This window comes from Typopeltis vanoorti, chromosome 22 (assembly GCF_054136105.1).
Source record: "Typopeltis vanoorti isolate ZY-2024b chromosome 22, IOZ_Tvanoo_1.0, whole genome shotgun sequence".
NCBI classification, from domain to species: domain Eukaryota; kingdom Metazoa; phylum Arthropoda; class Arachnida; order Uropygi; family Thelyphonidae; genus Typopeltis; species Typopeltis vanoorti.
In genome coordinates, this window is record NC_143570.1 from 59,782,658 (window position 1) to 59,794,855 (window position 12,198).

Sequence of the window (12,198 nt, forward strand, 5' to 3'; positions counted from 1 at the left end):
TGAAACACTCTGTATCTATAAACTTAAAATCAGAATCACGTTTGAAATTTTCTGTATCATTAAGACAGTTGACAAACATTAATTTTACAATTAAAATTCTACCAAAAAAAACCCCTGAAATATTCATGTGTACATTAAGAGGATACTGCAAATATGCACCTGCCTGATATGGAAGGGACATGATGTACAGTCCCATGAGTTCTCACCCAATGCACAAGATGTGCAAGACACAGCTCGGCATGAACATGTTTACATGATTCAATCAACATTATGGCTGCATGGGACCTTGCTGATCATGCTGTAAAAATCTACCACGCAATTTACTAGAGAAAAATACATTTACTTCACAGAAGCAAAGACAAATTACTGACATTTTTTTGGATTTGCTTCTGGCTGTAAGAACTACCCATATTTAGATATAAAACAATACTGGGTATTTGTGAGAAATTCTTGGACATCTCCAACCAACAGATCTCAGTAAGAACTATGTCTTAAAGCAGATTACTAAAATAAAAATTTAGAAAAAAAATAAAAAAATTAATTAATTTTGATACACATTTAGTCTTTATAGACTGCAACAAAGGTTTGATACAATACATATAGAAAAAACAAATTGTGTATTGAAAAAAGAATATCCAATGCAAGCTATAAAGTTTATATGACAACAATAAATTATAGTATAAGAAAGATATGTAGTCTATAACTATTTTCGTGATTTTCTTTAGTATCATTTATTTCAAAACTTCGTTTAAGGAAATGTTATCTCTCTATCTCTCTCTTGAGTGTGTGTTGGAGAAGGTGGCTGTAAGGAATGATTTTCAAGTATGGCATGAGGAAGAACATGAAAGAATTACTGGAAGTAGCAAAAGAAAAGAGCGAGAACGTTAAGATAATGAGTCTGTTGCCGCAGTATGACAGAGCTGAGCTGAGGAGGAGGGCCATAATAATAAATAAGTCGATGGATAGGTTATGCAGGAGGAATAATGTGGAGTTTGTGGAGTGAGTTTGATGTGCAAAAGGACTTATACAAGAAGGATGGTTTGCATCTGAATAGATTTGGTGTTCAGAGTCTAGAAAAAGTGTTGCTGAATGAAGTGAAAGTGGATGTGTAAAATCAGGGAACCTAGAACTTTTAGTGTGGGGAAAAGCTGTTGATGGGTATGCAGATATCAGTGAGGCAGCTAATTGTAAGAACATGCATAAAATGCCTAAGTAATACCATTGGTAACAAACCAAAATGGGATAGCTAGTATAAAGTATCAGTATAAGCAATGGGCCTAAGAGGCTTTTGCACTTTATGTACACTAATGCTAGAAACATTTGGAGCAGGGGGGGGGAGTCCTTGGCACTGGTTAGTTCATCCTGGTCAACGATTAGTGGCATTATAGACAGAGCTGACAGAAAATGATATAGTTAGTGGAACAGAGTGGGAAGGGTATAGTGTGTTCAGGGAGCAAACCAAAGAGAGCAGAAGTTCGACTGCAAGCTAGTGAAAATAGCACATTTGTGGCTATCTGGTGTAAGAAAGAGGCCAACAAAAAAAAAAATACAGTTGGATGTTTCTTTGGACCATGGGATAGAAAGGATAATGGAGATAGCATGCATCAGCAAATAAGCTCAATGAGTGGAAGGTGAGTAATTATTATGGAGGGATTTCAACTGCATGAACATAGAATGAAATGGAGAATTGTCTGTTTTGCTTGGATCAGTGCCATGTGAAACTGCAAGGGCTGGGAAGTGGTAAAGGAGTGTTTGAGGGAGGTAATGACAGAATGCATACCTAGTCAGGAGAATGAATAAAGTGGGAGTTAAACAGATTAATATCATCATTAAGCTGCAGCTACAAAAAAAAAAAAAAAAGTTGCTAAGGGAATTCAAGGAGAAATCTGACTCGCAGGCACATGAACAGTACAAAGCACAGGCCAGAAAGGTAACCAGTGTGGTAAGGACAAAAGCAGAGTATGTAAGGAAATTAGCAGTGCATGCCAAAGATAATCCCAAATAGTTCTTTTGATATGTTGCAAGTAAAAAAGGAGAATCTTTATGGCAGAATGATTTGAATGAATGCCAACTCAATCAGGCAAAATAACAAAATTACTAAATGAACACTTTGCAAGAGTATATCATCCAGGTGGAGATATCGTAATAACAAGAGAGGCAAAGACATTATATGGGAACCGAGGTAAATGAAATGGGGGTGCACACCACATTACAGAACTTTAATGTGAATAGATAGTATACCAGCTTGAGTTCTGCGTGAAGGTGCTAGGGAATTGACCCCAAGATGCAAGATGACCCCAGCACCTTTGACCACACTGTTTAATCTAAGCTTTGGCTCTGGGTTATTCCCAAAGGAGTGAAGAGATGGAAATGGGATACTGTATGGGAGACAACATCGTTTTGCAAAGGGTACATCATGCCTCAGTAATTTGCTCATGTAATACAGTGATACTACTGGACTTTACAAAATACTTTCACAGGATACTGACTGCATGTAATCAATTAACTGCAACACATGGGGATGGATATAAAGTTGGTGAGATGGATAAGAGAGTGATTGATGGAGAGAGATATCAGAGAGTAGTTTATTCAGGAGTAGAGTTCAGAAGAAAGAGGCCTGGGACCAGTGCGGTGCTCTTGGATCACTGCTATTTAATTTATACATTAATGATATAGGAAAGGGATCTCAGAGGAACTGTTCAATCATTTTGCTGATGATGCAAAATTGCTCTACCCAATTTTGCATCATCACAAAATGAAGGAGAATGCTCTACAAATTGGGTAGAGCTCCTTTGCCCAGACTGGCTGTCTGGGCAAAGGAGAATGGAAATCAGTTTAATGTGGCAAAGTGTGTGCATCTTGGCGTGAAAAGATTACCAAATGTATACCACACTGATGGAAAAGCCCTTGAGGAAATTGATGAAACCAGAGATTTGGGAGTGTTACTGGATAGGGAGTTTAAAGCTTAGAGGGGGCACATAGCAAAAGTGGCTAAAGCAGCTCATCAGATTACTTGGTTACTGAAAAATACTTTGATGAGCAGAGACAAACTGGTTATTATTCCTCTTTATTGAGCTTTGATAAGACTTCATCCTGAATAGGTCACCTATCTGATGATCAGGCAGATCTTGTCACCTGAGTGTCACGGTGATGAGGAACAGGTGGAGCGGATCCAGAGGCAAGTGACCAGGATGGTGGCACGTCTATGGAATGAACTTTATGAGAACAGGAATTGTAGGTTACAGAAATTGGTTGAGGCAGAAAAGGGGTGGTATGATTCAGACATACAAATTACCAATGGATTTTTTTTTACAAGATTAATATAGACGAAATATTTCAGAACAGGTCTCGTGGCGGGAGAATTATGAGGCCATCCTTGGAAACTAAGTAAGAGTATAGTTAGCATGGATGTTAGAACTAGATTTTTTGCTTGGAGAGTGGTGAATGAGTGTAATAGGTTGCCAGTCTATTGTGGGTGCTGACTGTGCATGAGTACAAAGCAAAGTATGATAAATACTGCACAAATGTTGGATGGTGCTTGGCATGATATTTAAAGCCTTCTGCAACGAGACTAAGAACTCTATGGAGCAACCCGTAATAGTAATAATATATATATATATATCATCATCATCAAATTCCTGCCATGTATCCTCAAGGGGTGTACAGGATATGATAGTACTACATGAAAAAATGACATCATTATTAATTTCCTATCTACAATTTTCCTCCAAATCAGTCTGTTACTTGTCAAGACTCCAACATTATCAGATCTTATATTTCTATCGTCTAAAGCACTTTGTACGGTATCAATCCACCTATATCTTGGTCTTCCTCTAGGTCGTTTCGGTGACAACCTGGCAGAGAACATTTGTTTTGCTAATCTTTCCTCGCCCATTCTGTTTAAGTGACCAGACCACCTGAGATTAGCTCTGCTAACACATTCCTGGATGCTGACAATGTCAAGTTCTTTCCTAATATCCTCGTTTTTAATATGATATTGCCATTGATGCCATCTGTTCACGCCTATAATCTTTCTCAGGACTCTCATATCTGTGGTGTCTAGTCTTTGGTCAAATGTTTTACTTCTGACCCAGCTCTCAGATCCATAAGTTAAAACTGGTTTGAACACTGTCTTGTACACAGCTAATTTAGTGTTCCGACTAAATTCTCTCTTATTCCATATGAATTTATTCAATTGACTTCCCACCATACCAGCTTTGCTTATTCTGTTGTCTATTTCTATATTTAATTTACCATCTTCAGTAAAAATCGTGCCTAAATAGCTGAAATGTTTTACTTGTTCCACATGTTCTCCATTCACAACACAGTTGACATTTTCAATGATTCTGCCTATTTTCATTGTCTTTGTCTTTTTATTGCTGACCTTCATACCATATCTATTACAACAGCTATTCAATTTAGTCAGAGAATCTTGCAGACTTGTAGCAGATTTATTTAGAAGTATAACATCATCTGCATAAAGCAAAGAGCTGACATTAACATCTCCAATTTTGATATCATGTTTAATACCACTTTCCTTCATAATGTGATCCATATAGATAATGAATAACAGAGGGGATAATGTACATCCTTGTCTCACACCAGATTTAACATTAAACCATCTTCCTGTAGTTCCTTCAATTCTAACTGCTGACTTACAACTCAAATAAAGACTAAGTATTGCTTGATATAATGCCCCACTGACACCATATAACTGCAGTGTATTGAATAGCTTCTCTCTCTTGGCACCTTGTCATATGCCTTTTCCAAATCGACAAAACTTAAATACAGATCTTTGTTATATTCCCATGCTTTCTCGACTATTTGTCGTAAAGTGAAGATCTGATCCTGACAGCCTCTATTTGGCCTGAATCCAGCTTGTTCTTCACCAAGCTTTTCTTCCACAATTCTTCTCAACCTTTTCTCAAGTATACTTGCATAGATCTTGCCAGGAACACTCAGTAGGGAAATACCTCTGTAATTCTCACATGCAGTTTTATTTCCCTTTTTATATATGGGTACTATGAGAGCTCTACTCCAATCATCGGGAATTTGTCCCTCTGTCCAGGCCTTCTGAACTATGCAGTGCAGCCACTGTAAGACTCTTATACCACCATACTTCAGCATTTCTGGTCGAATATCATCTACTCCTGATGCCTTTCCACATTTCAAGCCTTTGATGGCTTTTTTTACTTCAAGTATGGATATGTATTCCTGACTGCATGCCTGGTCAGTGTTTTTTACCACTGTGCTGTCATCACTGCTTGTTTCATTTAGCAGTTTTTCAAAGTAATTAATCACTCCATACTTCAAGGATATCTTTTTCTCCCGTTTTCATGTCACCTTTATCATCTCTAATTCCTTTTACAGCACTCTTTCCCCCATTCTTAAGCTTCTTCAACAACCTCCAGAATATTTTGCCACCTTCTTGATATTTATTTTCTATATTCTTGCCAAAGTCCTCCCATGACTTTTGTTTAGCTAGTTTTACACAGTGTTTAGCATTCTTGCATTTGTCTCTATATTCTCTAAGAGCACAAGCTGAGTTATTTGACAGGAACTTTTGGTATGCTTTCTTCTTTTCCTTCACTGCCTCTTTAACTTCCTGTGTCCACCAGGGAGTTCTGATTTTTTTATCCTTACAGATAACCTCACCACATGCCTCTCTGGCAGAATCAATCAATGTTTTCTTCAGAGTTTGCCACTGAATCTCCAAGGTTTGATTCCTGTTCTCAAACTCTTTCATTTTTTCTTCAATAATCTTTGTGTATTTTAGCCTACAGTTCACATCTGAGAGCTGCTCAACTTTTATTCGCTTTAAAACTTTCTTACATGTTATTCTTTTCAATATGAAATTCAATTTTATCCTGCTCAAGACTAAATAGTGATCACTTCCAATTTCAAATCCTCTGTACACTCTGGTGTCCTGCACCAGGGAGAAAACATCACTATCAACAATAACATAGTCAATGAGACTTTTCTGATTCCTAGCCTCTTCTCTCCATGTGAATTCGTGCACATTTTTATGTTGGAACATGGTGTTAGTAATAACCAGTCCATGTCCTGAGCAGAAATCCAACAGATATTTGCCATTATTATTAGTTTTGCTCTTTTCTCCAAATTTTCCCAAAATATTTTTCTATGTCTCACAATCATTTCCTATTCTGCTATTTAGATCCCCAACAAGGACCAACTTTTCATTTTTCATTGTGTCAGTTGCTTTTTCTAAAGCCTCAAAAAATTCCTCCACTTCTACCTTAGTAGAACCTTCTGTGGGACCATAGGCACAAATAAGTCTCATTGTCCAGTTCCCCATTCTCATATTTGCCCACATTACTCTACTTGAGACTGACTGCCATTCAAGAAGATTAGCCTCGTATTTTCTGTTGAATACTATGGCTACTCCTTCTTTTCCTTGATTGTCATTGCCTGAATATAACATTTTGTATTTATTGCTCAGAAAGATCTCACCAGTTTTGGTCTTTTTTGTTTCAGTCACCCCTATTATGTTGATCTGGTACTTATCTAATTCCTCAGCTAGCTCCATTTCTTTGCCATTCAGGCTTCTTATGTTGATAGTACCGATCTTTAACTCTGGTGATGTTGAGTTGAGGTTTATTTTCAGATTTGTTCCAGTAGCTGACTTTTCGCAGTTCGCCCTGGTTCCCTGGCGAAAACAATGGGGGCCTTGTTTAACCGGGCGAAAACAATGGGGGCCTTGTTTAACCGGGCGACACCTCAGCCGGCATGAAATTTTGTCATGTTGTACCATCATTCTATATTTTGGTTTAACCGATAAGAATACAATTTAGTCAGCTAAATCCCAAATTGCCAGCCCATCCTCGTCCGTTCAGTATCCAAGTAGATACCCAACAGGGTGCACCACGAGAAGGTGAGGATTGGACATTAGGTCAGAAGCCCTGGTCGGTTCTCCGCATTCCTTTAAAGGCTATGTGGAGGTCTCCTCTCAGTTATACAGCTTTGACCCTTAAGCACCCCTATATATATATATATATATATATAGAGAGAGAGAGAGAGAGAGAGAGAGAGAGCACGCAAATTAAAATGTTATTTATATAAAATTTTTATTCATATCAAACAAGGTATCCATTAACAAGATCTGTTGTTAATACAATGTTACATGTAGATAAGATTACAAGAGAGTGAAGATGCTCTGTCTTTATATAAGCAAAGTGGATATTAGATCCAGCATTATTTCAAAGCCGAATGTAGAAACCATGAAAGTTTTGTAAGGTAAGTTGACCAGAGAGCTTACAGGAATACATGAATGCCATGGAGTGTATTCCCATAAGCTCTCTGGTCACTACACAGAACCAAAACCTAGTTTGAAAGAAAGTTCAAAGAAGCCTGTGAGATGCTGAAACATCATCCAAATCTAAACAAGAATGATGGCTTAATAATTCCAAGAATCTGGAAGACCCATCTTCAACCCATAAAGTATCCAGAACAACCCCAAACAGAAGAAAACCTTAATATAGTTTAATGTAGTTCCACCATAATTTTTTAATCATTTGTATATTATTATAATGATATGTATAAAAAGTTTATTTTATTTTGTGAATTAATTTTTAATTTTGTATATTTTATTTAGTAATATTTTTATTTTATTTTTATTAATTTTTTTCCCACCAGAGTCAGACTAGGGTAAATAATTAAAGGATTTAGATTTATCTCACTTTTGTGTAGTTATGTAGCTTGTGTCTTATACATGTGTGTTTCTGATAATGACCTCAATACAAAGATCAACATGCTGTGTATTATTTTCTTAATTATAAGAAAAGTAATTACTTAAACACATTCTTGCAGAAGCAGACCATATAAACATTATATATTGCAAATTGCCAAAGTTTTATAATAAAATTATTGGCATGCACTCTAAATATTTTTAAAGTTAGATGAAAACATGATCTGAAGGGGAGAATAGCCATTTCACAAATATTACTCACCTGCTTACGAGTGGGCCCTCACTGGTCATTATCAAGCTAGCTCTTTACCTAAGAAAACAGATAATTGGTAGATTATATATTAATAGATATTCAGGAAATTATATGGTGATTTCATAAAAGCAAAATTTTAGTTCCTCGTTTTCATTTATTTTGAAGTGTATGAGTACACAGCAATAGTTATTAGCATCTTAAACAACTTCCCTAGGAAGCTGTATAAGAAGGGTATGAGCAAGGGAAAGGGGAGTGAAGAGTAGGATTTTTGCATGAAAAGTGAGAGGCAATTGGAAAGCAATGTCTGAAAGTGTAGTGAATGTGGAGACTGAAAGTGCATTTTAGTCACATTATGAGCAGTGCATGTGTGAAAGTGAGACCTGCAATAAGTCTTCTGACTGCAATAGATGTCTGATGATAATTTTATTAGTTCATAAATAAGCACTAAAAGAAAACATTAACCAATTCAATATCTATCTGTAATCCAGAGTATTTTACTAATAAGGTGTGACACTTTTTGACTACTTGTATATGGAAATATGACTTCTGCATTACTTCAATTTGGTATCACTTCAGGATCTAGCTACCACTGATGAGACCTCAATAAACGTCGAAACAAGTCTGGGTAATGATCCTTCCCATAATGCATTGCATATGGGATTGATCTGAAAGGATATGTGCTTTGTATTATGGGATACTAAGCCAAATGATATGAAGTCATTAGCCTCTATATATGAGTTGCCCAGTCCAGAAAATACTTCAGGTGCTTACACTTGGATAAAGGATTATACCAAGAATATAATTTCTTGGTATAATATAAAAGTAACTAAAGCCATCATAAATAATCTGAAGAAGTCTAGAATCCTGTGAAGATTCAAAGTTATCTTTTGATTTCTATTTAATGTTCATGGCATGATACCACATTTAAAAGGTTTACTTATTTTATTTTTTTCAGAAAGTTTTGCAATCTAAGATTTCTTTTATAGCTTTATAGTTCTTCAAGTTAACAATTTTGTTTAAATTTTGTTCTGGACATGAAACTAATCAACAAGAAGGGTACAGCTATTGGAAAATGTTATCTAACATTTTCAATTGGTCAATATGTTGGGACCTCAGATTGTAGACATTAGTGAGACTTGGCTATTAGAATCAGGCATGCTAACTGGTATTGAGTGTAAAAGGCACAGTATTTTTAGGAAAGACAGACAGAATAGGAGAGGAAGGGACGTGCTGGTAATGATATTGGATGACTTGAATCCGGTTACATTTGAGACTATGATTATAATACTAGTAACAGTTTTTCATGTGGCATTGAGTTTGAAGCCATCTGTTGTGAAGTGGAATCTAACAAGATCAAATACATAGTGGGGTGTTGTTACAGGCCTGATGGATTGGTTGCTCATAATGGGAGACTTTAATTATCCAAACAATGATTGGGTAGCAGTAAAATCTCATGAAAAAGAATGAAATTGAATTTATTGAGCTGTTGCGAGACAACTTTCTCAAGCAGCATGTGACAGAAGGAACTCAAAGTCAAAGAATGGTAGACTGATTATAGTGTCAGAGAGTATTTCAATTAAAGATGTAACTATTCTGCTTCTGGTTGGTGACAGCGATCATGCAATACTCACTTGGGAAGTGGCTAAATTTATGAATGTTCCATTCAGGAAAGATTACATGCTGAATTACAAAGCAGGAAATTCTGACCAACTGAGGAGTATACTGAGTTCAGCACAATGGTATCAGTTGCTGGATAGGATGAATAATGACAGTGTATGAGAAGCATTTAAAAAATACATAAATTATGCAATATGAGAATGTGTCCCGAGAGTTTGAACAGTAACTAGGGTACGAGTCAAATAGTGATTTGAATAGGCTGGAATTGTAGGCATGTTAAAATGGATGTCAGTAAATGTAAAGTAATGCACTTTGGCATGATTAGATATCCAATGTTGTATTATACTGGTGGGATTATGCTAGGAGAAACTGAACAGGCTAGGGATCTTGGAGTGTTAGTAGATTAGAAAGTTGAAATTCAGGGTCCATGTAGCAAAGATTGCAAATACTACTCAAAAGATAATACAATGCTGAAATAAACTCTGACATGTAAAGATAAAGATGTCATTTTGCCTCTTTACAAGGCCTTAATAAGACTCCACTTGAACTACTGTGCATAGGTCTGGTCTTCATTGTGATCCTGATAGAGTGGAAAGAATGCAAAGGAGTGTTAAAAATGATATCAGAATTGTGGAATATTAATTATGAAGACAGATTAAGAATTTGTAGACTGCAGACACTAGCAAACAGGAGAAAAAGGGATGATATGATCGAGACTTACAAACTTCTGAAAGGGTCATACAGGATTTCAGTTGATGGAATTTTTTATTTTATGGAAAGTGGGGCAAGGAAAATAGGCATCCTTGGAAACTGGAAATGAATACTGCTAAGAAGGTGATGAGATATAGGTTTTTCTCTCATAGAGTGGTGCATGATTGGAATAGATTATCATGGGTGTTTGTGTGTGTGCATGTGTGTAAGCAGTATGAATGAATTCAAGAACAAGTAGCTGGTGTGTCATGTGGCCTCCCTAGAGGAGTCCCTTAATAATAATAGCAACATGAGAATAACATGTGAATAATATTTTGATGACAGATCAGCGAGTTCATAATTTCTGCTTATTTATTTTTTTAAATTTTTTTTTATTTACTTAGATACCATAAACTGTAGATGAGATAATATTTTACAAAAGTGTGATAGGGTTGTTAGGGAGTGAGAGCAGCAAATTTGAGAATATTTATTTTTTGTAACCTTTCCCTATTTTTCTATGCACTTAAGATACTCCATCTAGATGTGAAGGCTCCCCCCCCCCACTGAACTAATTCAGAAGATGACATGCTTTCAATTATAAGACACTGTGTATTTTGAAACTAACTCCACATTTCCTCCTTGGGAAAGTGCTTTTGGAGATAATTACTGTGTTTTACAAGAGATACTGTAACTATACGTGCATCTCTGAGTAATCATATTAAAGAAAGTTAATAGTGAAATTACATAAATAATTTTTGTCAAACAATTATTTTATAAATTAATAAAAACCTGAATATTAAAAAACACTGGCTCCATATGTTCCAAATCTAGTTTTAATAATTTTTTTATACATAATCATAGTTTGAAGAATACTTCACAGACTACATGTAGGTGTTAATTTTATGATTTTGTTTTATAGAGGAAGTAAAAACTCTTTAATCATATCATGAAATGTATATATAATCTTTATAACGTAATCTTTTAATTCGCACTTCAACTTTCTTGCTTTCCCAGTCACTCACAAACTGAAATAAACAGTTATGAAGTAAATGATGTATATATTTTCTGCTAGTTTAGATATTATGCAGCAACCTGGAAGTAGTGATACTTTTGCTATAGTTTATCATTCAAAATATGTAAAGCTGCATGCATCAAAAGTGAAATTTCATTTCAAAATTTTTCACAATAGAATTAAAATTGTATTTCACCTTTGATGGCTAAACTCCCCCCCCCCCCCCTTCCACACAACACATACACAAAAACCTGTGATGTAACACATTGGTGCACTACTTTTTTTAATTAGTTATTTTTCCAAAGTAACTTCCAAGGAAATTACAGGTAACCCTCGTATAACGCGGATGTTAGGTTCCATAGAAATGCCGCGTTATATGAGACTTAATTCAAATAGAAAAAGTAGGGTTAGGTTCACAAATCGTTTTTTTTTTTTTTCAATTATATAAACAACAATGACATATCCAACAAAAACAATATTTTTATTTAATTCAGGTAATTGATGTAAGTTAAGAAAACATAAACTATGACAAATACGTAGTATAAAATTACAAATTGTACATAAATTTCATTGCACATAATGCATAAATGTTTTAGGCAAAATAAAATAAAGTGCATATTTTAACTGTCATCACTCTATTCAAAACTAACATTTCATAGATGTTCTTTATTTACGAGTGGCCGGACATCTTCATCACTTGAAATCTCTTGGACATCATTTGTATAATTCTCATTGCATACTTGGGCTGGTTTAGTCACCAAGAAGTCAGTAATAAGACTTAACTTCCCACTATGCTGCAATTTTTTATTAAGTTCATAATATGGAGCTAAACAAATATCCAATTGTCTTGTGAATTTCCCAGAGCGCTCCACTGAGGGATTATTATCCGTAAAATAACTTCCTAACTTTCTTGCCAAATCC

At 35.6% G+C, this 12,198-nt stretch overlaps 1 protein-coding gene across 2 annotated transcripts in view; it reads right to left on the bottom strand.

Moving 5' to 3' along the window:
- The window catches only part of Tdg (Thymine DNA glycosylase), a 234,747-nt gene that overhangs the window by 200,125 nt on the left and 22,424 nt on the right, over positions 1-12,198 (bottom strand). For both annotated transcript variants that reach the window (XM_090412150.1, XM_090412151.1), the window contains exon 2: positions 7,968-8,015. In XM_090412150.1, coding sequence (XP_090268276.1) covers positions 7,968-7,996 — 29 coding nt within the window. In that variant the 5' untranslated portion in view covers positions 7,997-8,015. The remainder of the gene's footprint in view (positions 1-7,967; positions 8,016-12,198) is intronic.